General features: G+C 42.7%; 1 protein-coding gene across 1 annotated transcript; it reads right to left on the minus strand.

The window, feature by feature from the left end:
* Window positions 1-3,910: 3,910 nt before the first annotated feature.
* Window positions 3,911-25,386, minus strand: NEDD9 (neural precursor cell expressed, developmentally down-regulated 9). Its single transcript, XM_009956581.2, has 6 exons — window positions 24,940-25,386; window positions 9,213-9,314; window positions 7,921-8,022; window positions 6,251-7,474; window positions 5,843-5,932; window positions 3,911-4,458 (listed from the first exon to the last, which is right to left on the minus strand). Exons 1-6 carry the CDS (start codon window positions 25,372-25,374, stop codon window positions 3,949-3,951), a joined length of 2,463 nt encoding a protein of 820 aa, XP_009954883.1. The 5' UTR covers window positions 25,375-25,386; the 3' UTR covers window positions 3,911-3,948.

The raw sequence follows: 25,386 nt of genomic DNA on the forward strand, positions 1-25,386 counted from the left end.
AACGTTGTGAGAGGAGAAAGGGGCAAGGGAGGGTTAAGAACTGCTTTTGGAGTAAATCCTATGAGTTTCCAAAGCCTTTTGATTGAGACTGAGGTGCGTTACGATGGAGTGGGCAGCCTGGAAGTGGGGTTCAACAGGGAAAAGCTGGATTTGAAGCAGAACAGATACAGATGCTTGGCCCATGGGCAGAGGAAAGGTGTTACCAGTGCAGCAATACTCTGAAGAGCATCGGCAGTAGATGTGGGAGGGACATTTCTGAAACATAGCCCAGATGTACGTGTCGGAAAGTGCCAAAAGCTCTAGGGTGTAGAAGTTATGGGGGATGTAAAGACGCTGGGGTGTAATCTAGCGTCAGGTGACAGTCTGGGAACTTGGTTTCCTTCAACCGTGCTGCCTTTGCTGGAACAGCAAGTTGGCCAAGGTTGCGTCAACGTGCAGCTAACAAAAACGCAGAAGCTGTGCAGCCCTGGCTTGCCAGAAACAGTACAGGTAGCAGCAGGGGCTGTGCAGCATGGGGCGCAATGAACTGTGTCCTCTGTTGTGTATCAGTATGAATTGATAATTTCTCTAAAACCTGCCCATTTCAAGGGTGGCTTTCATCTCTCTCCCTCACTCATCATCCTGGAAAAGAAGTATTTTTCTAATTAATATGAATTAGTATTTACTTAGTGTCTGGAGTTAGGAGCCAAGCGTGTTCTGCATTTGCCAGTAGTGTGAGGCAGACTTTTGTTTTCCACGCTGGGCATCAGACAGTTGTTTCACACTGGCCATCAATGTGGTTGCCAAATAGCAGCAATTTCTTGGCAATTGCATGGAGACACTTGTGGCTCAGGGAGGAGAGCAAAGAGGCTCTAGTTTCTGTTTTGAACTGTTTTGGTTGTCCAGTCCCTCCTTTGTTGTTAGCTGACCTTTTTAAATTTAGCAGAGGAACAAAATGGAGCAGTCTCGGGAAGCAACCCCACATCACTGGCTGTCCCCTCATGGGTACACAACAAGCCAGACCAGGCACATGGCTCTCGAGGCTTTCATTGCACTTACGCTCCCCAGCAGGAATGGCTTTCGTTGGCAACCGTGAACTGGCGTCAGCAGAGCCATTTCTCTCCTCCTTGCACACCCAGGTGCTTGACAGGAGGTAGGGCAGTGCCTCGGCAACAGTGAGATGGGAAAGTAACTTCTGGGCAAGATTCCGTGATCCTTAAAGCCACATGGTGGTTTCAGACGGAACCCCCACCCAGATGCTGCTCAGCTCAGCACACAGTAGGAGAGGGGTGCTCCTACCACTGGGCTGGAGGGGAAGGATGGTTACAGTGAGCAAAGGTGCTCTTCCAGTTCCTGCGTGGATCATGGCTTCACCAGTAAATGCTGGAGAGGGGGAGCAGGCCGGAATGGGTGGACAGTCACATCTGTGTCCTGTCACACCACCTCATTGTGGGATGTGTTGAGAGGAACTGCCCTGCTCACCTCCAGGACCAGCGCCCAGGCTACGATGCGGTGGTTCAGGATGCAGCTCTCGCAGCAGGAACAGACACCGGGAACGGGACAGGAGCGTGGCCTGGTGCACTGCAGGCCCCGATGGCTGTATTTTGGACTTGATGCCTTGTGTAGCTGAGCTGGATAAATGCTTCACCTGCTGCTTCTGGACAGGCAGAGAAACTGTCTGTCCCTTCCTCTTAGAGCCTCAAGTTCTCACTCCCCACTACAAGCACTTCCCACTACAAGCACTCATTTTAGAATGGCTCTGACAGTAATTAGCAAGCAGCAGTAGTTCCCTTTAACAGGCTCAGAGGACTCTGAAAACAAGAAAAAATAAGACGAAGTGTTGCCTTATTTTTATACAAAAAAGCTAATCATTTAATAATTTTAAAATGCTCTCTACAAGATAACAAACTAATACAGGCTTGCAACAAAGGTTCTCCTTTTGAAAGCACAAACCATCAACATAACCACTAAGCTTCAAAACACATTTTCACTTTCTAAGAATATACGGTGAAAAAAATGGACAAGGAAATCCAAAAGAATCTCAGACAACACCAGTACGAAACAGGTTCACGTGGATCGCTTTTTGGCAACAGGCTCTTGGTTACAACAGTGTAACCGCCCTTTCTGGGTGTTAGGCCAGGCCCTGGAGCCAGCTCTGGGCCAGCTGAGGTTGTGCTGGCTCCCGCTGCCCTTCCAGGAATGGGTCTGCAGACCCTGGAAGCAACATTATGGTGGCTAAGAGCGCTCTTCACTCTGAGACAATGCATTAAGGCTGCAAGGTTTCATACGCTGCTGAAACAGTTTTGTTATCAAAGACAACAAATCCCATTTCAATAAGGCACATGCTCGGATACAAACTGGGAAAGGGAGAAGTGAGGCAGAAGCGCCAGTTTTCCAGGTGCCACTGATCTCACCACTGTGTATTTACCAGGGATCTGACTGCTGATGCGAATGCTCAGAGCTCACCAGCGTGGGACTACCTTGAATTATGCAAGGACAGTAGTGTTTCTGCTTTAAAAATGTCAGAATCACTGGCATTTACCTGAGCCGTCGCTCACTTTGAAGCACAGCTTTTAGTCTGAGGACCACAGGCAAGTGGCATTCTGCAACTTATTTTCAGGGGGTTCACAAAAGGCAATGAAGATGATTAAGCTTACGTTTTGGAGCAGCCAGCATACGTGAAACTTCTAAAGCAGTCTACCACTCTGCTACCAATTTTTAAGGCTCTAAATGGAAAATTACTGGGTGGGATTGTGTGTACTTCTGATGGAATGGCCCCATTAAAACAGGAGGTCATTTTTGGCAACAGCATAGTGCAGAAAGACCAGCAGCTGTGCAACAGAATTTGGCAAAAAAAAAAAAGCGCCCAATAGTTGAATGGAAGTCAGAATTGCAATAGATGCAATCAATTTCCAAGAACATGTCCTAGAAAAATAAGTGCTTTTTCTTCATTACATTGTGTATATGGTATAGAGATGTTTAAATACCTGTTATTTCAAATTAAGCTGTTTTCTTTCCATACAAATTACAATTTGTATGTTAATCCCTCTGGAATGGGCTGGAATTTTGAGACATTGCTCATCTGCAGCCTCAAAGATAAGCCCAGTGGATCCTGGGATGCTCTCAGGATAACTCTGAGTCCATGAACAATAAGGCTTTTGAGCCTGACTGTTAAATTTAACTGCCAACGCAAGGACATACAAGGTTAACACATATGAATATACATCTCTGGGAATCCATCCATGTTTCAAAATCCCACGTTGCACAGTTATCAGAAACAGTGAAATTTGAATGCCATAAGATATTAAATATATCTAGTTCTGCCTTCCTCCTTAGAAGGTTCTGCTTTTTATATGGCCTAAAAATACTTTTCTCCCAAATGCTGTACGCCTTGCTCGATGTGTTGCTTGTCCCAGTTGTGCCTGTATGCTAGTCAGAATGACTGAATGCTGTGTGTAACATCAAGAGGAGAGTTAAATTTCATGGAATTAACCTACAGAAAGTAATTTTTAAGAAGGGAATGGAGTTCTATGAGAACCATTACACTTGCTTCATGGATTGCTACAAGTAGGTTTCACAACCAAGTCCATGTGCCAAAATCAGGATGGAATGAAACAGGAGTGCAGCATCCAGTTAACAAATAACTGAGGAAACAGGCATTATATACAAAAGATACTCACGGCTTACCCGATGCATAATTTTTAAGGTGCTTAATTGATGGTTTAGGGAATGTAGCAACATATACATATACGCAGTGTATACAAATCTAAATGTGTATTAGAAACATAATACAGAACCAGATATATTCCCAGATCCCTGATTTCATTAGATTCTCTAACGCAAAATAATGTATTTAAAATATTTCATTAAAAATATCTAAAAAAAGAAAAATGGTAACATGTACACAAAAATAGCTCCAGTTTGTTTGCTCTTCTGTTTTGCTCCTCAGGGGTTGGATTCCACTGGGCTTCATAAGGATGCCATTTGGACCAGTGAGAGTTTGAACAACTGGGCATGATGAGACAGCTCCGTTACTCGGTCCACCATCTTCTGTAGGGCTGGTGTGTTGGGATAATGCAAGGCAGCCATCTTGGTAGCCAGAACAACACTCTTCAGCAGTTCACACAACTGGTTGCTGGAGTTCATCACTTTGTTGCGTATGTCCTGAGTCGTCACTTGCCTCGTGAGCATGTCCCCAATGAACACCAGTTTGTGTGCGCTCAAAATGACAAACTTGCTGTGAGCCACAAAGATTCGGGGGGGCTGAGAAGCATTGACGCAGCTGAAGAAGGCGTCCATGGCATTTAGGAGGGAGTTGAAGTGAGTCTCGCACTGGTCAGAATAGAATAAAAGCAGCTGGCTGTCATGGGAGGTGGCAGTGCTGTTTGCAGTCTGGAGAGCTTGAGGTGGCTTCCATTTTGAGATGTCGTTCTCTACTGGCTTTGTGATCTCTTGCTCCAGACGTTGAAACTGATTGATCTGAAAGGCAAATAAAAAGGCTCTCTTCAATGAATATTCTCATAAGATGTTGTCATGTATTACAATTTTGCCTTATGCCTCAGGACACCCCTGGGTATCCTAGATTGACCTTACGCTAACCAAAAAGTAGTACGTTATGTTTTCTAAGTTCTTTTATTTTGGAGAGTGAGGAATAATCGAGTGCTTTGGTTAGCGTAGATCCAAATACACAGAGTTCAGAAGAGAAAAACATCTAAAATACTTTATCTGTAATTTAAAAAAACCCAATCTCCTGAATTTACAGGCTGTTGCTCATTTGGAATATGCTGAAATGACAAGTGAGAGAGATGGAGCCAAATGGCAATGAATCCTACAGGATCTTTAAAAAGCTGCCATCTCTCTGGGATTTTGAGATGACAAACCTCTAACTCTCACTTCCACATCGCTTGTACAATTTTCTGCCATATGATATGGCAACAACATATCGAAGAATTAATGTAAGGGCAAAGTGATAGCCCTCAATCTTATATGACCTGCATTTTTAGCATTTGAAGTGATGTTAAGCACAGTATTTACGTTAATGGTGCTGATGTTCACTGAACAGATGTGCAGGCAGCATATACATTCAGTGTGGTCCAGTGATTAAGGCACTGGATTGCAGGTCAGGAAAGTCAAGTTCTCAAGTCAGTTTTCTGACTGACCCACAGTGAGACATTGCAGAAGTCTGTTTTTCCTCTGTGGTAAACTTCTGGAGACAGAGACTGCTTTTTATTACACATATGCACTGGGCCCACCACAACGGTGCATTGTATAAGGAAATAATTAGTCTCTTAAATTGAGGTGGTTGGAAATTGTTTTCAAGGGAAAGGCTTATTCCTGCCGCAAGAGACGTCATTCTAAACACTGAGAGCTGTGGCTGTGCTTCCACTCACTTACGAAGTGGCAACAAGGATATGAACAGGTCAGAGATGCTGATCTTCAGAACAGCTACTCTGCAGCAAACGCTTAAAAGATTTCTTTGACATAAGCAATCACTGACACCGATGCACAGGGCCAGAAAGGTGCTAAAATCTTGATGCTCACCATTTCCCATTTGGAGCATGGCAGTACGTGTCCTTGTCCTTTGCACTGATAAATCCATTAATGATGGAGCCTGACTGGCACAAATCGCACTTGGAAAGAAACGAACCTGGAGCTGCTGTTTAGCCAAGACCTAATACCTGCTGCCGTCACCACCTAGCGCCTGGGACTTTCTAACTGCATGTGCTGGCACTCACACACACCTCGCAGCCATGATGGTAGCGCACTGCTAAGGGAAGGAGCCCTCCTGCTTTGTTTGATCAGTCCTTCTTATGTGCAAGGAACACTGTGTATCAATGTGATTATTGCACCTGAGCGAACATACCTGATGGTGCTCTAGCTCCATTTTGTTCTGCTTGATGATATTTTCTTTTTCCAGCAGCTCCTTCTGTTGCCTTTCAAACTCTTCTTTCCCCTGTTTTGCATAACAGACGACACTGTGTTAAATCAAAACCACTCCTGAGCTAAATGACAACTCATAGGTGAAATAACCGGCTGCTTTGTATTGGCTTTTTCACTGGTATGCATCACTAAGAGTACGGAGAAGAAAAGGATGGTGTGGCAGAGCAAAAGGCTATTGCCATTATGTATGCAACAGTCCTGTCTGAGAGGAATTAATCATTAATTATTAGTGTGACAATCTGATTGCTACTTTCCTGCAAACAGCTTCTACAAAAACCCACAGACAATTCTTACTTGGCCTTGTGGAGAACAAGGTGTTGGGTTTACCCACCTGCAGGTGAACATAATCGTAGTCATCCATCCAGCTCTTTTCTGAGCTCTCACTGGTGGTATTGCGAGGGTGCTGACCTTTACTCAGGAGCGGAGGAAGGGAACTGCAGTGGTTCTGTGCTTTTTCTCCGTGACGCTGCATATGTGGATTGTCATACACATACTCAGGAACGTTCATGATATTCTCTGGTATGTTTTTGAAACGTGAGCTGCTCAACGCCTGTTTGAAGAGCACCTCTGCGTTGACGCTGATGGTAGTGGTCAGCTGCTTGGCATCATCCGGGACTGTCCTCGCCACCATAACAAACCGATCCAGGTCATCACACTTATTGTGCAGTCTGTTGACAGCTAGAACGTTCAAAGACCAGTTGTAGCTGTTCAAGTCATGACTGGTTTGGGTAAGGATCTGGTGAGAGTCCTCCAGCCTTTGTACCTCCCTCCTCATTTTGTTAAGGAGGCTGAACTCAGACAGGCAGGAAGCATTGGCTGCTGATCCTTTCGCAAACTGGAGGTACTCCAACAGCAACTGCTCTACCTTATCCACAGCAGTGTGAATTTCATTGATGTGCTTCTCCATGTACCCATAAGACCGCCAGTCTGCTGTAACGAAGGCCATGAGGTTATTTACAGCTGTCTCCACCATCTGCTGGAGGTGATAAAGCCTCTCTATAGCAGTGTCTGGATCAAGGATTAGTCTTTTGTCCTGTGCAGTTGATGCTGAGAAAGAAGAGTCTTTTGATGTTGTTGAAGATGTGGACATGTTACTTCTTGTGCTTCCTGTGCTGGAGAAAGACAACCTATTTATCCCATCAGTCACATCCTGTAAGCCTTTAGTGTCTTGGAGGACTGGTGGTGGCACATCATATACACCTTCTCTTCCTTCTGGGATGAGACTTTCGCTGAGTCCTGTCTGTTGTCCTGGGAAGGCAATTCCCCTTGGGGTATCATAAACATCTTTTTGAGGTGCAATTTGCTGTCCAAGAAAATGGTTTTGATGGTTTATAGGGATGTCATAAACATTCTGTTTGTGTGGCGCTCCATCTGGCAATAAAAGGCTCTCAGGAGAAAATTTATTAAGTTCTTTCCCAGTTGCTTTGGTGATGGGAGGAGGAATATCATATACTCCTTCTGGTCTTACACTGTGGCCTGCTGGCGATGAAAAATCCTGCAAATTTTCCCTCAGGCCTGTATCATCTCGGCATGCAGATGGAGGTGTAACATAGACCTGAATCACACAGAAAGCAAACCATGAAACCTTTAGCTAGAATACCAAAACATTTTACATCTTCCATGTGGCCTATAAAATGCTGGGATGGAAGATCTGCCATTGACTTTCATGGAGTCGGCTACTTATCCCGAGTTTGTCTGTCAGTTTTAATATCTCACTTGTTAACATTCATCTTGATGCAAATTCTCATAAGCAGCAAAATCCAAAAAGGCAGTATACTGCCACAAAGGTAATGTAGGTCTAATTATCAAATCACACTCCCTAACATTCATAATTTTGATGCAGTGCTTCACTTTACCACTTTTAACAGTTCAAAAACCTAAGGAAATCTTTAAAGTACCGAATCTCCTTTTCCTTCAGGATCATACATGAACCCTTGTTTAAACGCGTCTTTGGTTGGACATGAAAATACAGGATCTTGTGGAAACAGCGTTAATACTTACCCCTTTGGCAGGCGGTATGTCATAGACTCCCAAAGCTTTTGCTTCTCCCATTGGAACTGGAGGTGCAGGCCCCTTAACTGATGTGGGGGGAATGTCATATATCTAAAGAAATAATAAACCAGTTACAGAAACAAATCACCTCAGGTAAGTTCTGATCTTAAGATGAGTTTTCTTGGTTTTCCATGTTTCCTCTCAAACAGCCTGAAGGTGATCAGAGATCTCCAACTTTGTTTCATATGGGATAGCTGCTTGGATTTGCCTGGTATCTTCAGACAGTTGGTAGGAAATGCACTTTGCTAGGTCCCCTCTGAGCAATCGTGTGGACAGCAGGCTGGAGAGATGAAGTCACGGCTGACTTCCATCCTGACAGTTAAATCAAGGCCAGTCTATTACAGATACCTGTTGAGGTGAACAGGGGAGTAGTATATTCATGTGACCAGAACCGATCACACCCTTACTGATAGAGCATTAGAGGGGTTGAGGAATAAGCTTGTACTAATACACACTGAAACTAAGGCTGCTGCTGTCAGCATCGCCTATCTGCTTTATTGGATGCAGTGTGAGCTGTCTCCCTAGCAAAGAGTACAGCTGTCAGATGTTTCAAGCATTCCACTTGGTGGCATGTCCTACATTACAGTGGGTTCTGCCGTGTGGTCTAAGGCCACTATCTGAACAGCTTCTAACTCAGACTTCCCAACAGTTTCAGCCATTCGGTGTTAGTCATGTACTACTGGGCTTCAATGTTGTTCCCTGGAGGAGCTGATCTGTCAGAGAGCCATGGAGAGACGCAGGGTTGTTGAGATCTTGCAGACATCCACTCTAGATGTCTGTGGTCTTGGGGACTGAATGCTAAGGGTGTTCCCCAGAACAAAGACATGTTTCAAGTTCAGTGACATGGTGCAGTAGATATGTGGTGAAAACAACTCCCTGCATAGTAGCTGTTCATCTAGGCGATAATTTTACCCTTACTGAGTGAATTACTGTCAACTATGCAACAACAAAGTCAGGGGAAAAAAATTGTTCCCAGGCAGCAAGTTTATTCTATTTAGATATACTCTTTGATCAAAACACGGAAAATAAATGGGACTTTTGCATTTGGTGTGCTGCCAAATCTTAGTCAACATCAAATACAACTTTGAAATACTTCTGTACTCTGTGATTAAGCCACAGCTTCTAATTAAAACATATTTTCTCTCTGAAATGAGAGAACTTGCTTTGCTCGTAAATTTCTGGTAGAAATTCATCACCTTTTGTGCCCTGTCAGTGCTGTTGGCAGTTTTATTGGTACCTACCCCTTGGAGAGGGCGAACAGGGGGGATATCATAGGTATCTTTCTGGTATTTGGAAGGGAATTCATAAACATAACCTTGTCCTGATCTGACTGGAGTTACTACCTGTGGGATAAAAGAAAAAGAGAAAACGTAAGTCTCTGAGGATCTTGGCATGTTCTCTCCATAACTGCACAGGGTACAAACAATCCGGTACTATTAACATTCACACGTTACGTGGCAATGTTAGTAACACAAGTCTACGAACACCTGAACAGTGTAACACCACAAAGTGACCATCAGTAGCTACAAATGCACCATCTTTTTCTTCCAGACCAGTTCTGACAGGGCTGCTTGCTACTGCTACAGTATCTTCTATTTGTCAAGCACAGATTCTCCAGCAGGTCTAAGAGAGCTTGGTCCCTTCTTCCCATTTCCCACCCATTAGCACAGACCATATGAGGTGATGGTTACACCACCCACTCACCAAGACCAGGGCTACGTACATGCTGATCCTACTGAGGTGCTGAGTGTCCCCACTGACTGACGGAGGGATAAACTACTACATTCAGGCTCTGGGATTCTGCCTCTTTGCTTGTGGAGGTATTTCCCACCTACTCCAGCACGATGTCTTGTGTTACTGCTCTCTACAGCACACCATCGTGGATGACTGAGTGTGAGCTGTGGCTTTGGAAATTCTTTTCGTAGAAAGGCTATGCTTAAACCTTCCAAAGCGGGACATTCAAATTTCTTGTCTCTGTTTGGTTTGCCTACACTAGCAGCCAAGAGACAGGAAATGTTAACCCATTCTTGAAGTATACCATGCAAGAACAGCCCCTGGGAAAAAAAAAAAAGCAGCTTAGAATTTACATTTTTTGACATTTTCTAAACCATTAACTACCATAATGACTTCAAACAAAATCTGGTGAAAAATAAATGCCTTTATGTCTTGGACAGCATCTGCATGGCAGAAATTCCATATGGTGTGGTATAAAAGAATTATTACCTAACCCTAAGAAACAGGTGGGTTTATAGTGGAAATGCTGACATCTTAACCTCTGCTGGTGCTATTTAGCTTTAACAAGAACAACAAAAATATACAAATAGTGTAACCCAAAGGCATAAAATGGCAAATTACACAGGCTCGTACAAGATGTGGCTTTGTACTCGGCTGGGGAGAATTCTGCACCAGAGCTACCTAACTGTCTTGGGAAATGTATGCAAGATGCACAACAGAGTTTCTGTCCAAATGCTCAGTAAAGATCCTGTACCAGTTTATGCTGTAAGGAATCCTAGTATCCTGGCCAGATTGCAGTGAGTTTTGCTTGACTGAGGTCTGCAGGGAAAGTCCCTGATGCTAACTCGCTCCTTCCTCTCTGCTATGTTAACATCACAGGCTTTTCTTCTTTTTACTTGCTGCCCAAATATTGCTGTGTAATCTCTGGCCGGGTACCATGAAACAATCACTGGATTTCCCCCCTGAGGTAACTGCCGTACCAGTGAATCAGACCAGTGAGGTCTGATTCAATGTGAGTAGCCCAAGGCAGTTCGCCTGGTAGTGCCAGGCACACTGCCTGCCTGTGCCTGAGGTGAGGGAGGAACACCCACGCCTGGCAGGCGAGGGTGGGGGAAACCAGTGGTTTTTGCAGCTGCTTTTCCTTGAATTTGCATCAGAGGACAGGAACTGGAAGCAATAAGGTCCCCAGAGCACTCGGTCAGTTCGCTGCCCACGAGAGAACTCCTGCTGAATGGGCTGTGGGGTTAATAGGGCTTACGAACATAAGAGTTTTTGGAAAAGAATCTAAGAATGTGTTGCATTTCTGACAGACCATTCCTCTGCCACAGAGTCACCTACTGCATTGTAAAAGGTATCTACAGACAAAACTTTTAAGAACGTTCTCCCTTAAGTTACTGGAAGCTTCCCATAATGGATCATTCCAGACATTATCCCTCTCAGACCACTCCGTGTAATACTGCCATTACATTGTTTACCTGAGAAGTGCGGGCTAGTGATTAGACTAGCAGAGTTTGCGGTATAATTTTTGCATCTTTTTTTCCTTTCTTTTTTTTTTTTTTCTTCAGTTGGGTGCTGCCAGTCAAATGCTTTCCACCCAAGTCAGGAACAGAAGAATTTGGTTTTAAGCAATGTTTACTCAGAGGTTGTTGCCAGGGGCTCCAAAATTACAACCATGGTGTTGCTTCAATAATGAGTCACTGGGTGTTTAAAAATGATCCTCCGGGAGAATAGACAATGCACAGTAAAAACAAAGGGCTGTTTCCTGGGTAGCCCATCTCCACCAACCCTTCTGCTACTGTGAACACTGTGGCATTAGCCTGCTTCCTAATATGCTGGGAAACTGCTTGACCATCAGAGGAAAAAGCCCCAACTGTTCATGGTGGGCAGCCCCATACCAGCCCTGGAAGTGGGGAGGACCAGTGCACCACTGCGGTTTGGCTCTGCTTTACCTGCTGACTGTTGCCTAGCCACACAAGGCAGGAGTCAGGCTGTGTCTGGCTCCAAAAAGATAGGTATTGGCTCCTCAGTCTGAAATTTTTATAAACCCTTGCTCAGTTGTGGTCTACTCCAGAAGCTGAACTCTATCCAAAATCCAAAGCAGGAGTAAAATTTAACCAGATCTCCTCCAGACCTCAGATGTGCGGTGCTTCTTACTGTCCTGCCCACGGAGGCAATGTATGGCACCTCTGCAGAAGCTTTATGGTACCTCAGTTCTCCAAGGTTTGCACAGCACTTTAGAGAAGTGCCTCTACACAGGCTCAGCAATAACAGTCCTACCCATCTCATGCCTAAACTCATTCAGGATACAAGACATGAGCACTTTCCTTGCTCAGAGAATTAATTTCCATGAGCAAACTCAAAGAAAAGCCACAGAGCTGCTCATATAAAAGTGGGAGCTGACCCAAGCAGCACAGGCAATAAGTCACAGAATCACAGAAGGTTCGAAAAGACCTTTAAGATCATCGAGTCCAACTGTAAACCTAAGACTGCCAAGTCCACCGCTAAACCATGTCCCTAAGCACGCACAAATAAAACCACTCGCTCTTGTTCTTGTAAGTAAACATCACACTTCACTTTTGTAAAAACAGGCCCCGGTGGCAAAGCAGATTATATCCTTACACCACGGACCCTGGAACATACGTGGAAGAGAAGCTGTGCTCATGCCCAGTGTTTACAGAGAGATCCTCCCTCACTCTGCATTACAGGAGTACCAGGCAGCTGCGGTTATTCTTGTAGCTCATCTTTAGAGACCTTTCCCATTTTTCAAAAGGCTGACATGCCAGCTGCTACGTGGAAGGTTTACAGTACTACACAGCTGCTGGGCTGTGATACAATCCTAAATAACTACACTAAAGCTAGACGGGTCAGATGAAGGAAGCCAGATTCACTCAGCACTGCAGGACTTTTTTATCATGTATCTTGACACTTTCGCTCTTTCCCAGACTTGACTAACCCAAAGCAGTGGTCAAGCAGGATCACTCCTTTATTTGGGTGAAACAAACACCTGCTCTGGGTGCTTCTGGCTGTTGTCAAAGGAAGCGAGAGGTTAAAACACCAAGTGTCCGATTCTGGGTATTCATGAGTACAGCCTGCCTACACGGGTGACTGCATTCAGAAGACCTGAGCTGGCTGCAGGGCTCTGCTTAGCAGTGCACTCTACTTGAGGTGGCATTTGTTGTCCAAATAAAAATGCATCAGCGGCTTTTATGCCTGCTACTTTTCAGGCTTCTGAAAAAGCTATATGAAAGACAGAAAGGATGACTTTAAGAAACCCAGCAATAACCATGGCTTGTTGATAACATGAAAGACAACTTTTTTCTCCAAGTGATTCAGGTGTATTTTCCTGTGTGAAGGATTATTATCTAGTAACAACATGTTCTGAGTGATTTCATCATAAAAGCCTCTACATATGCTGATCTGGTCTGCACTGAGTACAAGGACGTTTCCTGTTGTACCTCTAATCCTCTTCCCTTCCAACACTTTTCATTAGGTTAAACAGGCCTCTGGACTGCTTGTTCCTAGTCAATTCAGAACAGAAGCAGCTCATCACCAAAACATATCTTGAGCGAACATTTTGTAACAGTAATTAAAAGAATACCCATGCTACTTGACAACGTGAAAATGCGGAGCATTTGTTCTGACTCTCACGTCCCAAAGACATGACCTCACATGGGAAGCCAGGACATGTGGTCGCACTGCTCCTTCTGTATGAGGAAGGGGGAGGTAGGTGGGTAAGTAAAGAAAGGAGGGTACCAAAGCCAGTATTTTCAGAAGTAACTTTTGATTTTGGATATCCACCTATAAATAAATGAACTTGCTGATTCTGAAGGGGATGCTCAGACCTCTCAATGCATTGTTGAACCATTTTTTATGGATTTGAATGTTTGATGGCAGTTTAGTTTTGAAGATGGACTTCTGAAGGAAGGAGGTGGCTGCAAAAGAAAAGTTCTCTTTCTCCCACTTGTGGAATACGGAGAGCAGCCCCGTCTAGCACTTAAGAATTTATATCCTAACAAATGCCACTGAACTTCAGACCTCATAAGGATTCTTTTTCCTTTTACCTCTTCCCTTTTAGGAATGCCTGTGGTCATCTGAGTTTAAATAATCCTGCATTTCAAACCAGCAATTTTCAATTTTCCTTGTTTACGCGTTAAAGGAAACAGATGGTGTTCCCACAAACTATCTAGCTCAACATTCTCAAAACATTGTTAACCACTTAATCCATGCAGAGCAACTAACGGAGACCAGGTTTGGCTCTGGTGAAACACGTAATGAGCCTACATCGAACTTTCAGTACTGCAAAACAAACACAATTGAGCAGAAAGTTTGTTCTGTTCTTGCTGAAGATCATGCTCTTCCAAGAGCAATTACTTGGGTCTTTTCCATGCCAATGGCACGTTCCTAACCAAGAAAAAGAGCTGAATGTGCACGTACTCTGCAAAATATCCAGTCCTGTGATTCATTAAAACCCTTCTCCTTAAATATGAGGAAAAAAACCCCATTCTATTTCTTCTAGGATTAAAATGGATATCAAGCTGCAATAGAGAACATTCCTAAGTAAGGCAGCCACAAGACAGTTCTCGTGCTTACAGCTGATGCACAACACTGTAGTTTATATTGTTTAACAAGGACAAAGAGCGAATAAACCTACTGAAGCCAACAGAATTACTCTGAATTTATGGCAGCAGTGTGGAGGGCAGAATTTAGCCCGTTCCCACGAACAGCAATGCCTGACATGCAGAATGATGGGAAACAAGCTTTGCCAGGTTTTACAGGTGAAAGAACTGAAGCAGAGGTATCTCTGCAACACCTTGCCCCACCCAAACCAGAGGCAAACAGGAGAGCTGAAAAGGGCAGCTTGCTGTTTTCTGGTATGTCCTCTTAGCGCCAAGAACCCACTGATGCCTGCTGACTGCTCTTAAAAACATATCAGTGCTTTTTGGAGGGGGAAAAGAAGAGGCATGAGAGGTAAATTTTATATATTTATATATTTAAAATCTGGATGAAGATTTGTATTAAAATATATTTCTTCCTTTGATGCTCTCTTCTTCACCTCCTGGGTAACTCCCAGCAGTTGAAAAGCCACCGCCGTCAACTGCTGCTAATCTCAGTCATCAGTCCTGTAGCTACTAAAATCAGCTGTAGCTTACCCTGGGAAGAGTCCTGTCCTGGAGGAGGCCAGGTGGTGGTGCATAAAATGGGGTTGTTATAAAACTTGGATGTGGGAAAAATGAATCAAAATGTAAGTAAAGGAAATAAAGTAAGGTTTGTCTTCTGTTGCAAAGTATTTCTGTAACTTTCTCTAGTTGTTGAAATTCTGTTCCTAAGCCCTTTAGGTGCCTATGTAATGACTACCTGGGCTCTCTTAGGCTTATAAGGAGAACGAAATAGCTAAAGAGACTATGAGGAAACTTAAGAGAGAGAGCATTTGGGGTAAAAACTGAATTCCTATTCTCTTGAACTCCTAGTCCTTTGGAAGGCAGTGGCAGGAGCTACTGAATGATGCTGGTAAGGCAGTGAGCCACCTCTGGGCCATTCTTTCTGTTTTGCTGCATGTACTTAGGAAGTTAGGTGTGTCTCCTTAAATGTTTTTTCTCGGGAAAGATTCTGTACCTGAGTTGAACTGCAAGAACGCTGTGTTAAAGAAAAGCATCTCTAAGGTAATCTGGGTGTCTGAAAGAACCTGGATAGCTGGCTAAAACTCTGTCCTTTTCACAGAAAGCACATAGCGTTTCTTCTCCTGTCTTTTGAAAGCTGCATCAAGATTTCCAGTGACTGATAATGAATTTTCTGACACTAATGCCTACTGTATCACTCAGTGCTGTCTCCTGTAAAAAAAGAGCAAAAATGTTTTTATGAACCAGTTGCCTTGACTTACTTATTTGCTATATACATTGATACACCATATGTTTCCCACCTGTTGGTGAGTGAAGGTTGGGGTTTCATTCTCATATGTGCTAAGGATTCTCGCTCTTATAGATGTTTCTTTTTGTAAGCTGCTATAAGTGTTAGGATTATCAAATCATAACACCTTATTTTAACCTAAATGATGCACAAACATTGGGTCACTATAAAATGCTCTAGTAGAGTATTTTCTGCCAAGGCTGAACAATTGGAGAGCTTTTGATCAAGGCTCACGAGCTGAAAGAGAGGGGAGGAAGCCTATAGAGGTACTTCTATTGCACCAGGCTTGTAGCTGCAACTATGAGTTGTTTCTAGTGCTATGAGCCCAAATGTTTCTGCAAGGCAAGAAGAAATCAACAAAAATTACTGTATTCTCTTTCCTGAGTGAGTTATCAGCTCTACCATGTGACAGAAAGACAGGCGGTCTCAACACATACAGTGACACTGCTACTTGTCTTTGATCTGGTGTTTCCCAGTGAATTTTCTGAGAAGTAAGATTCAACATGTGTGAAGAGAAGGATATGTGACAAATACTGCCCTGATACAGAACTGACTTACAGTTCTTGATGTTGTTTCCATCTTCAAAATACCTCATTTTCTTCAATGCTTCATGTCCATTTGTTGTCCAAGACCTATAGCTATGAAGATCCACTTTTCTGCTGTAACTGCATGTACCCTCAGGGCTAAAGCATGTCCAGATGTCACTGATTCATGGTGTATTACACTAAAAATGCTTGACTTTGCAGACTTAGGGATTTAAACAGAAACTTTTAAATGTAGCTATTTGCTGGCTTCACCAGTAGATGCCCAGTTTTAAAAAATGCCCCCATGGTGTTGTGATGCAAATTGCACTAAGTAATGAAAACAGGTATTGCATTTTTCACCTTTTGAGGTCACGTTACTTAAATCAGATTTATACAAGTTTTGAGTTGTGAGTCTTGAAGATGTAGAGCAGCAGTCGTGAAACCTATTTAAAATAAAAAAATGTGAAATCACGAGCTAGCCTTGATTCAAGCCCTCGCCTGCTGGTGATACAGGTATAGCCAACTGCTTTGCAACTAGCCTAATCCTGAGTTTTCAACTTCTGGTGTGACACCTTCCCATAACCAGCACACAAAAGCAGGTTCATTACACTATTCTTAACTTTTGTATTTTTCCTAAATCTAAAGTGCAGGTTTATTGGCCTTCCAAAGAATTTTTTTTTAAATCTATAGAGTTACATAAATGACCTAAACTCCAATTAGCATAAAACAGCAAGGCTCTATTAAGCATAGTGGAATGCTGCTGACCTGCATCAGCTATAGCTTTGGATTACAGCACTGAATTTTTGCTTCCTGCTGGCGTTCATGATCACAACACAAATGGTGATACAAAGGTCCATCTCTCTACAGACTTTACTGAATGAGCAGTACGAGGCACAAAAAAGCTCAACAATTTTGTCACTGACAAGATTTCACTGCTTTTTTTCCTTTGTTTTAATGATGCTTTCGTGACCTGATCCTGCTCTCTCACATCAACTCTAGGGCTTTCTGCCAGTTGTGTTACGAGCAACATTTCTGCTTGCTTCAGCGGGACAGGCTTGGTGCTGGCTGGCCTTGAATTGCAAGGCTGACTGGGAAGGGGTATTTCCTAGCTTCTGGGGGAGTCATTCTTGCTTACAAAATGTGATTAAAAAGAGTCAAACACCACTTCTGAGGATGTCTCATTTTTTGAGAGGAAGAGGTCAAGAGAGATTTAAAAAAACCACACCCGTAATTATTAAATTATCAGCATTTTCAAGAGAAGTGTGAAAGAGGATACTTGTCCAATACTCTCGCTAAGTTTTACCAGTGACATCCCCATGACAATTACTCATGTTTAGACAGACAGTGACATCACCATTTCTGCATGTGTTGGCCAACAGGGCTAACAAGCTGACGCGTTACAGTACTGGTGATAGAACAGGCATACACTCCAAAATAAATGTCTGTGGATGGATCTTGTGGAGAAAAAAAAAATCCCCAAATTATTATGTGATAAGTTCTTCTAATGGAAAAATATGTTTATCTGAAAGTATTTTCTGGAAACCTATGATTAAATTTGATCTGGAGTTTTGATTAATGGGAAGTGTGTGGTGAAACTCAGCACCTCAGCGTTTTGGTATCTTGTCCATGATAAATACTTAAAGCAGCATCCTGCTTTGGCCATCCCAGTCTGCCTAGTCTTCCTTTTTTAAAAAGGTTCTCACATGAAGAACCATTTGGCAAACATGCACTTATTTTCTATGCTGGTAATACTACAACAGTCTCATCTCAAAGACGGAAGCCTAAATTTAGGGCAGGTCTGGAGGAGGAGAGGAAGTGAAAAAGGATGAGAAGAGGAGGTGCTGGGACAGGCAGGGCAGAGAGTGGTCTTAATGTTGTGAATGATGTGAAATCCTAAAGGCTCACAAATAATAAACCAGTTTGGTCCAGTCCAAACAACTCATTTTAATTCTTTTGAGGAGCTTCACCTTCTTTCTGTTATCTCCCCTCCTATATTGAATTTCTAGATAGAAAGTTGGGGGGGGGGGGGGGGGGGGGGGGGAAGAAAGCTTCATTTGGGAATTGTCGAAGTAGGGTATTTCCATCACTTCTTTTTTCCTTTCAAATATTTTATCTCTTTCTTTTGAGACATTTCTCAGAGCAGATCCTCCCCTGTGACCAGTTTTGCTTTTGTGAATTGGCATTTCCTAGTGGACAAAAAAAAATGTTTGATATAAAGCACTGCCAATTCCACAAGGAACTGAAATTGGAAAGCTAGATGCTCTCAGAGGTACACTTGGGCAGAAACAATGGAAGTGTCCCTAAATCATTTAGGCTGAGAATCATTTAGGTCTGAGAGAAGCAGACAAAGAAAATCTTCAGGAAGAAGCTCAATTCAGTTTGATTTGTAGAGGTTTTCTGTCTCACAAACTGTATTCTGGCTCCATTTCTGTACGGGTTTCTCAAGGCAGCTGTATAGTCAAATACTCCTATGAACTGATGTCTAGATTAGCATAGCTTGCTTTGGCAAGTTCATGGAAGATATAGACATCTTTTAAAGAGGTATAAACTCCATCCTTAATTGTCTTGTTACATCTATATATTAATTATACCAGACCTCAGTCAGGACTCGTGTATAAAAGAGTGGTGCTGATAAGACCCAATGGGAATACGTTGGTGTCTTTTAAGGATCAAGGATGGTTTGCCTTATGGAAGTTTTCTGTCTTGTAATACCTTAACTACTTTAATTTCACTTAGATTCCATTCTAATGATCTGTTTTGGGAGAAAGCTTAATTTAGGTTCTTTTTTAAACTGATGCAATATTAACACTGCTATTTAAAAATGAAAAATTGAAATATTTCATGCCTGACATGTGGAATGATGATATTCTGATGCTAACTAGTCTTCCTCCAAAACAAAGTATCTACAAAATCATCAAAGGCTGGTGAAGCCTTTAGATTTCAACAGAACTATGTTTTCTGACTGTCAGCAACCCATCTTCATCTATCTGTTTCCTATCTTCATAAACCACACTTCCTCCTTATGATGAGGCTCACTTTTTGATTAAAGAGTTTTCCACTTGCGTGTTTGTAAAATGCTCTACTGCTTTAGTTTGAGTACTTACAGGGAAATAAAGATTATCCAAACTTAGTGTGTGGTTAGTGTATTTTTAGATGTAACCAAAGGTCCAGTTAGGTTTCTAATGACCAAGAAAGAGACCACAAGCTTGCATTTTTCTTTATTATGAATTCTTTTTTTAGCTAGGGTTTGATCCTGCACTTGTGCCTGTACAGGCAGAATTGTGTCCCTGGGGACCTCAGTTGTTGGATGAGATTGCAGGACTGGCCTTCTTTCTGATACTACAGGGAAAAAATGCCTGCCTCTGGTCTGCAAATAGAACTGATTTTAAAAGAGCCCTGTGCTTAAGGAGAATCAGGGAGTAATGTTGAGCTCATATGTTTGCTCAGCCTAATAAAATGCAGTTGTCTTCTTTAAATGCTTCTCTACAAATCACACCAGTGACTAACTACTACTTACTCTGACTTGTGGAAGAGGGTTTCTTTACTCAGTGGTTTTCATGGAGACCACTGAGGATAGATTAACTGCACAGGTTTTTTATCAGTAAAATGGCTTTTCTCCTATTAATGTCACATGGAAAGTTACAAGCGAAACTCCTGAGCCTAAGGAAAAGGCTGTGTGCTGGTCTTACGATTGAGTTTGCATTTAATTTGAGAATTTCCTACTTTAGAGCACACTTTGAAACTGAGCACTGAGGTATGTGTTACCATTCCTGCTGCACACAGCAAATTTGCTGTGTGTTCAGCACTTTCAACACTGATGCAATATTTTGTTATGAAGGACACAAATCCCCAAGGTAGAATTTTTAATGTGAAAGCAGAAGAAAAGAGGGACTATAAGATAAATGGGCCATATAAGTAAACCATATCACGGGGATCTGTGGTATTTCAGACTTAAGGGTAAACAGGGACATTCTATCTTGGAGTGTAAATATATTTTGTCATCAAAAGTAATGGGAGTGTATCTAGTATTTTGTAGTTTGGCAAAATGTTATCTGCCACACAACTCTTCACTATGCTTAATGTACGTCTCTTCTTCATAAGTGTGAAAATAAGCAAGAAAAAAGATAATAATGTAGAGGCAGGCTTATTTTTTGGAACAAATGTTATATGCAGCGTTTTGTTTCCTCCCAGCTAAGACAGTACTTGTTTAATTGGAAGGAAAAACATTGTAATGTGGCTAACTGGCTCCTGCTACTAAAGTCTGTGCCAGAACTGTCAGGGTGGTGCTGCTTGTGGGGTGGTGTTTCCAGTTCTCACGGATTCAACCAACCTAACTCTAACATAAATAAAGACCAGAGAACAAGGTCTGTTACCTTAGTCATGGCTTACCCAAACCTCCTGCTGAAGGCAGTGGACTCTTGAAAAAGGTGACCATCACAGGATGGTGGAGTGTGAAACCCTTGATCTGTCAAGGGCATGTTTATACTTGGAAACAGGCCAGGGATATTCATATGTGAATATGAGTTCCTTCCCTATTCTGCTTGATAAAAGGTGGATAAATCTAAGTGCTTCCTGAAGCATAAAGTTCTAGTGCAAGCAGACTAACAAACAAAAAAGCTGACGTGTTCCAAGCTGGCATTAATCTGTTTGTCAGTTTGTCCATGCCTTGCGGGAGCTGTAGTTCAGGGCTGGTAACCCCTGCTGTGCAGCCTCTCCCTGGCCAAACAGCTGTGGTCTTTCAGCCTCATATTCTGTTTTGTGCTAATTTCCCTTGATCAAAAGTTCTCCTGAAAGCTACTGGCTTTCAGAATTCATCAAGACTGTTTTCCAACAAGGAAATGTTTCCCCTAAATTTTTTTTGGACAATGCTATTTTCAGGGTAGCAGACACAGCACAACAGATCGGTTAGGGGAAACGGTGAACCAGAAAAAAGGGTGTTTAAATTACAGTGGTGACTTTTTTTTACACGTAGCTTTCCCTAGTTTAAAGCTCATGTATGAACTAATGATTAATCACACATGCAAAAGAGACTTTGTGCTTTGACAGCACCTTTCCCAAAGGATGTTCTCAAAGCAGCCTGTACAGAATGAGTTCCCTCATAATTACACCACATATTTTGCAGATGAGATTGCCAAGGTGCAAAAACACTACTTAAGACTATGCAGAAGCCTGTGGCAAGGATAAAAAGCAGGTTTCCCGAATGTCAAATTTGTTTGAAGGCTCCTTCTCTTTACTGGTTGCAGTAAAAGAGAGTAAGTCTGAAGGCAGAGCAGAGAAAGATGGAATAAATTTTAAGACACAGCTTTTGTATCTTTATGCTCCTCTGACATTCTTCACACTTAGGGGTGTAACTGTTTCACGACTAAACTTGCAGCACAACTATAAAATCTTGGGGCTAACCAAGGCTAATTTTAAACCACCTCTCACTATCTCTGTCATTTGTAGGGTGCATTTTTAGAAGGTGGCATTTTTATTTGATAGAAGGAGCTGATAGAGCTCTGTTGTCAACAACTAGCTTGGCCAGAATCAATTCATCACTATAATTACCTGCCTCAGGACTCCTTTTTGACATGCTTTGCCTTTCTGGCTAATGAGATGTATTACCTCAGCACAGCTCTATAACATGCCTTCTGTTGATTTTCTGCTGCTTGAGGCTAGACAATTCCTGCCTGACAGCAGTTCCTAAGCTTTGCCTGTAAAACTTGTATGGCAGCCAAACCACACATTTGCACAAAGAAACAGGCAAACGTGTACAGAAATGGATAGGATAGAAACTGCTGCTGGTCCTGCTTAGAATCGGGTCTAGAAGACACAGTCTTCTCTAGCTACTGCTATGGGAGGGGAGAAGGCTTACATATAGGACAACCTCATAGTAAAACCCTTCCAAGTCCATAAAACTGCCAAAATGCACAGCTTGCTAACCAGCTGCTGCTGATGATGGAAGAAGGCAGAGCGGCTCACTTAAGCCATTGGGGCAGGTGTCACAAGGTGAGAAAAGAAATTCATCGTTTTGGAAGTCAAAGTGAAGATTCCCAAAATAAAATCTTCGAGATTTCCAGCTTTCCTTAATATTAAGGCTTGTTTTTACACCTCCTAGATGAGGAGGATTTGGAGACAGACTGTTTACTCAGACAAAGGAGACAAGTGCTAAAGTGCTTCCCTTTAATTAGGCTTTTCTTTTACAAAGGCATTAACAGATAGTTGCAGCTGAAGCAGCAAAAAGCAGTTTTGCAAGGTTAGGATGCTAAAGAATGGAGTACTTTTTACCTCAGACTCCTCCCTTACTAATAACCCTACAGTCCTCTCTTCTCTACCATGGTTTCAATCCCAATGGGCTCTTCTCAGTGCAGAACTGAGCAGTTTCAAGGGACTAGAGACATGCCTGCCTCTGATCAAAGCAGGACACTGCCACAAGGTTTGACATCTAGCAAGCCTGCCACTAATATACAGTGAACACAGAGACTTGGGGCTCTTAGGCTAAATAATTTTAAAGTCAAGATTAAAGCAATCCTATCCTAAGCAACAAGAATTGGCTAATGCAAAGCAGATTGGCAGCTACTTTGCTGAGGGTAAAATGCTTTATGAATGTGCGTGTTTAGTTCATTCTACAGTTGGCAGCGTAGCCATTTGTTTTTATGCAGCATAGCTGACCTTTCATAGGTTGCAAGGAATTAAGTGAAACGAGTTATAAATCAGCCAAATAAATGGTCTTAATTTTCTGAAGGTCGCTTAATTCAGAACAATGCATATTCAAGCTTGCTGAAAAATTTCTAGGCAGAAACTAGGAGAAAACAGGTGCTCTAGTGCCTCTGATTTTTTTCATCTCAACAAGAAGTTTGCACTTAAATTAAACCAAATATTTCTCATTATATCTAGGGTTTTAACAGACCCTGTAGCAACTAGGTTTATGCAGAATGTCCTATTAGTGTCAGTGGAGCTGGAGAGGGTGGGAGGAGGGAGAAGAGACTTCGAATGCAGTTGGAGAATTTTTTTCCTTTCAGGCTTACACTGTGCAGAGTACACACACTTGCATTATGTGAAGTAAATTATGCTAATGGTTATTTAGGCAGGTCAGGCCCCAAAATTAAAGTACATAGCATTTAATTCCAAGCTAATATCTTGGGCTTCCCAACAGACTTTGCTGCAGCTCTGCAGGACGGTGCATCTCCCAAGCTGGTTAGCTGAGGGATCTCTGCACAGCCCTGTCATGTTTCATGCAGAAATACACTAAAATGGGATCTCTTCTGTGCTGTCCCATCAGTAGGGTATTTACCAGGTGTTCACTAACTACATCGGAGGGTATCTAAATCCTACTGTGGATAGGTAAACTACACTGCCCCTGAAAAAGATTTTACTGTATCTAGTCTGTAGGGAAAGGAGAGAAAAGATGTGATATTTCTCAAGAAAACCCACATAATGGCTCCAACAAAGCTCCTATCTCTACCTGTGCAGCAAGGGCAATTTTCACAATTTTCTCATTTTATCTTCCTGCACACCCTACAATGTGTAATTGTGGAAAAGCTGACCAAACAAACCTCTTTACAGCTTGATTGGGAATGATTTCACAGATCTTTTTCTATTGCTCAGAAGGAAAAAAAAAAAAATCCATTACTCTTATCAAGTACAACAAAATTATAACAAGGAAATAAAAAGCATTAGAAGATGCCTTCCAGAAGCCTGATGTGAAAAACGCTGAGTTGGGGGTGAGGCAGGGGAAAAACCCCTAAACAGACTGTCTTGCCAATCTAAATTAGGAGATGAAAGTTTAAACCAGTCAGGAACTTCCTGACAGAGACACCATCTGCTCACATAACTTGGATATAAATACTGTGCTTTAAGCTCTAAAGGTAAGAAGGGTGCTAATAGCTGGAGCTGTTGAGCTGAGAATGGAGGAGGGACTGTAGGAACTTCTTTTTGGGTTGGCAATAAGGGGTCTGGAAGGCCAGGAGAATCTCCTTCTTCCCTCAGGTACCTTCCTTAACCCTTTTCAGCCACCAAGGCACTCTGTGCCACCAGGGTACCTGGCAGGTACCTTGTGAAGGTAAAATGAGGGAGTGACAGGAGATGGGGAGAGCCTGAGGGGGACAACAGGAACAAGGGGGGATGCGCATAATGCAATGCCTCTCACTGGAGCCTTGGGAGCTCTCAGCTGCTGCAGTAATGGCTGCATCATGGAGCTGCTGCAGCTCCCACTTTCAATCAAGAAATTCAGCTGTAGATAAAGATCAAGTGCACCCTTATAAACTTTAGGTTTGGTATTAAAACATCCCTCATGATCATCATCCTCTTGCTCCCTCATTCTTCTAAGTATGGCCCTTGTCTCATCCATCATTGCTTTCTCTTTGTAATTTAGACTCACTGGGACTTCTCCAGCAAGGCAGTACATAATTTTTAATTAAACAAAATTACTTGGGCAGATAATGTAACTGTTCATTAATTTGTGGGAGAGTTAATCTTAACTGCAGCAGCTCTCTTTTGAGGATATAATGCAAGAGTGCCATAGGCCAGATGTGCTTCAGCCTCCCTGGGGAGCCTGTGAGGACACAAGATCGTAACTTCCCCTCACCTTTAGCAGCCCAGGTCCAAAATGCTCTACTATGTATCTCAGTTGCAAATTAAGCAAGCTGTTAAGAACTGGGCCTTTCTTTTCCTCCCACAGCAGTAAAGTTATTGCTGTAACTTTATATATAACCTTATCCTTCCTATACCTCAAGTCCACACACCATCACTAGACATTAACCACTTCACTGGTGGTCAGCACAAGTGACCTGCTTTGGAGCTATGATATGAATGCAAATGCACACACCTTGTTAGTCAGAGCTGGACCATCAATACATCTCTGCATGGAGGGTGGCACCTGGTAAATATCTTTTCCCACCAGACCATGACCAGTGGGTATTTGGTAAATTCCCTGATTCGGATGGGAAGGTGGCACTTGGTAGACGGGGTCCCGTGCTGAGGCATGTGAGCTTGGCACTTGGTAGATCTTTTGCTGGTTGAAGGACTGATGTATCAATCCTGAATTGGACATATCCTGGCCAGAAGGACTGTCTTGTACCACTGGACCTATCAGGAGTTTCACACGGTTGCCTGGAACAATGCCTTGCCGGCCATGTAAGGAGCAGAGCCACCATCCTTCAAGACCTTCAGTGTTCTGTTCTATCACCGTCAAAATATCTCCTTTGCGGAAGGCCAACTCTTCTGCACATTCAGGAACATTATCGTACAGGGCTCTTGCCATGAGATTCTGTGG

This window comes from Leptosomus discolor, chromosome 8 (genome assembly GCF_034619465.1).
Source record: "Leptosomus discolor isolate bLepDis1 chromosome 8, bLepDis1.hap2, whole genome shotgun sequence".
Lineage (NCBI taxonomy): Eukaryota > Metazoa > Chordata > Aves > Leptosomiformes > Leptosomidae > Leptosomus > Leptosomus discolor.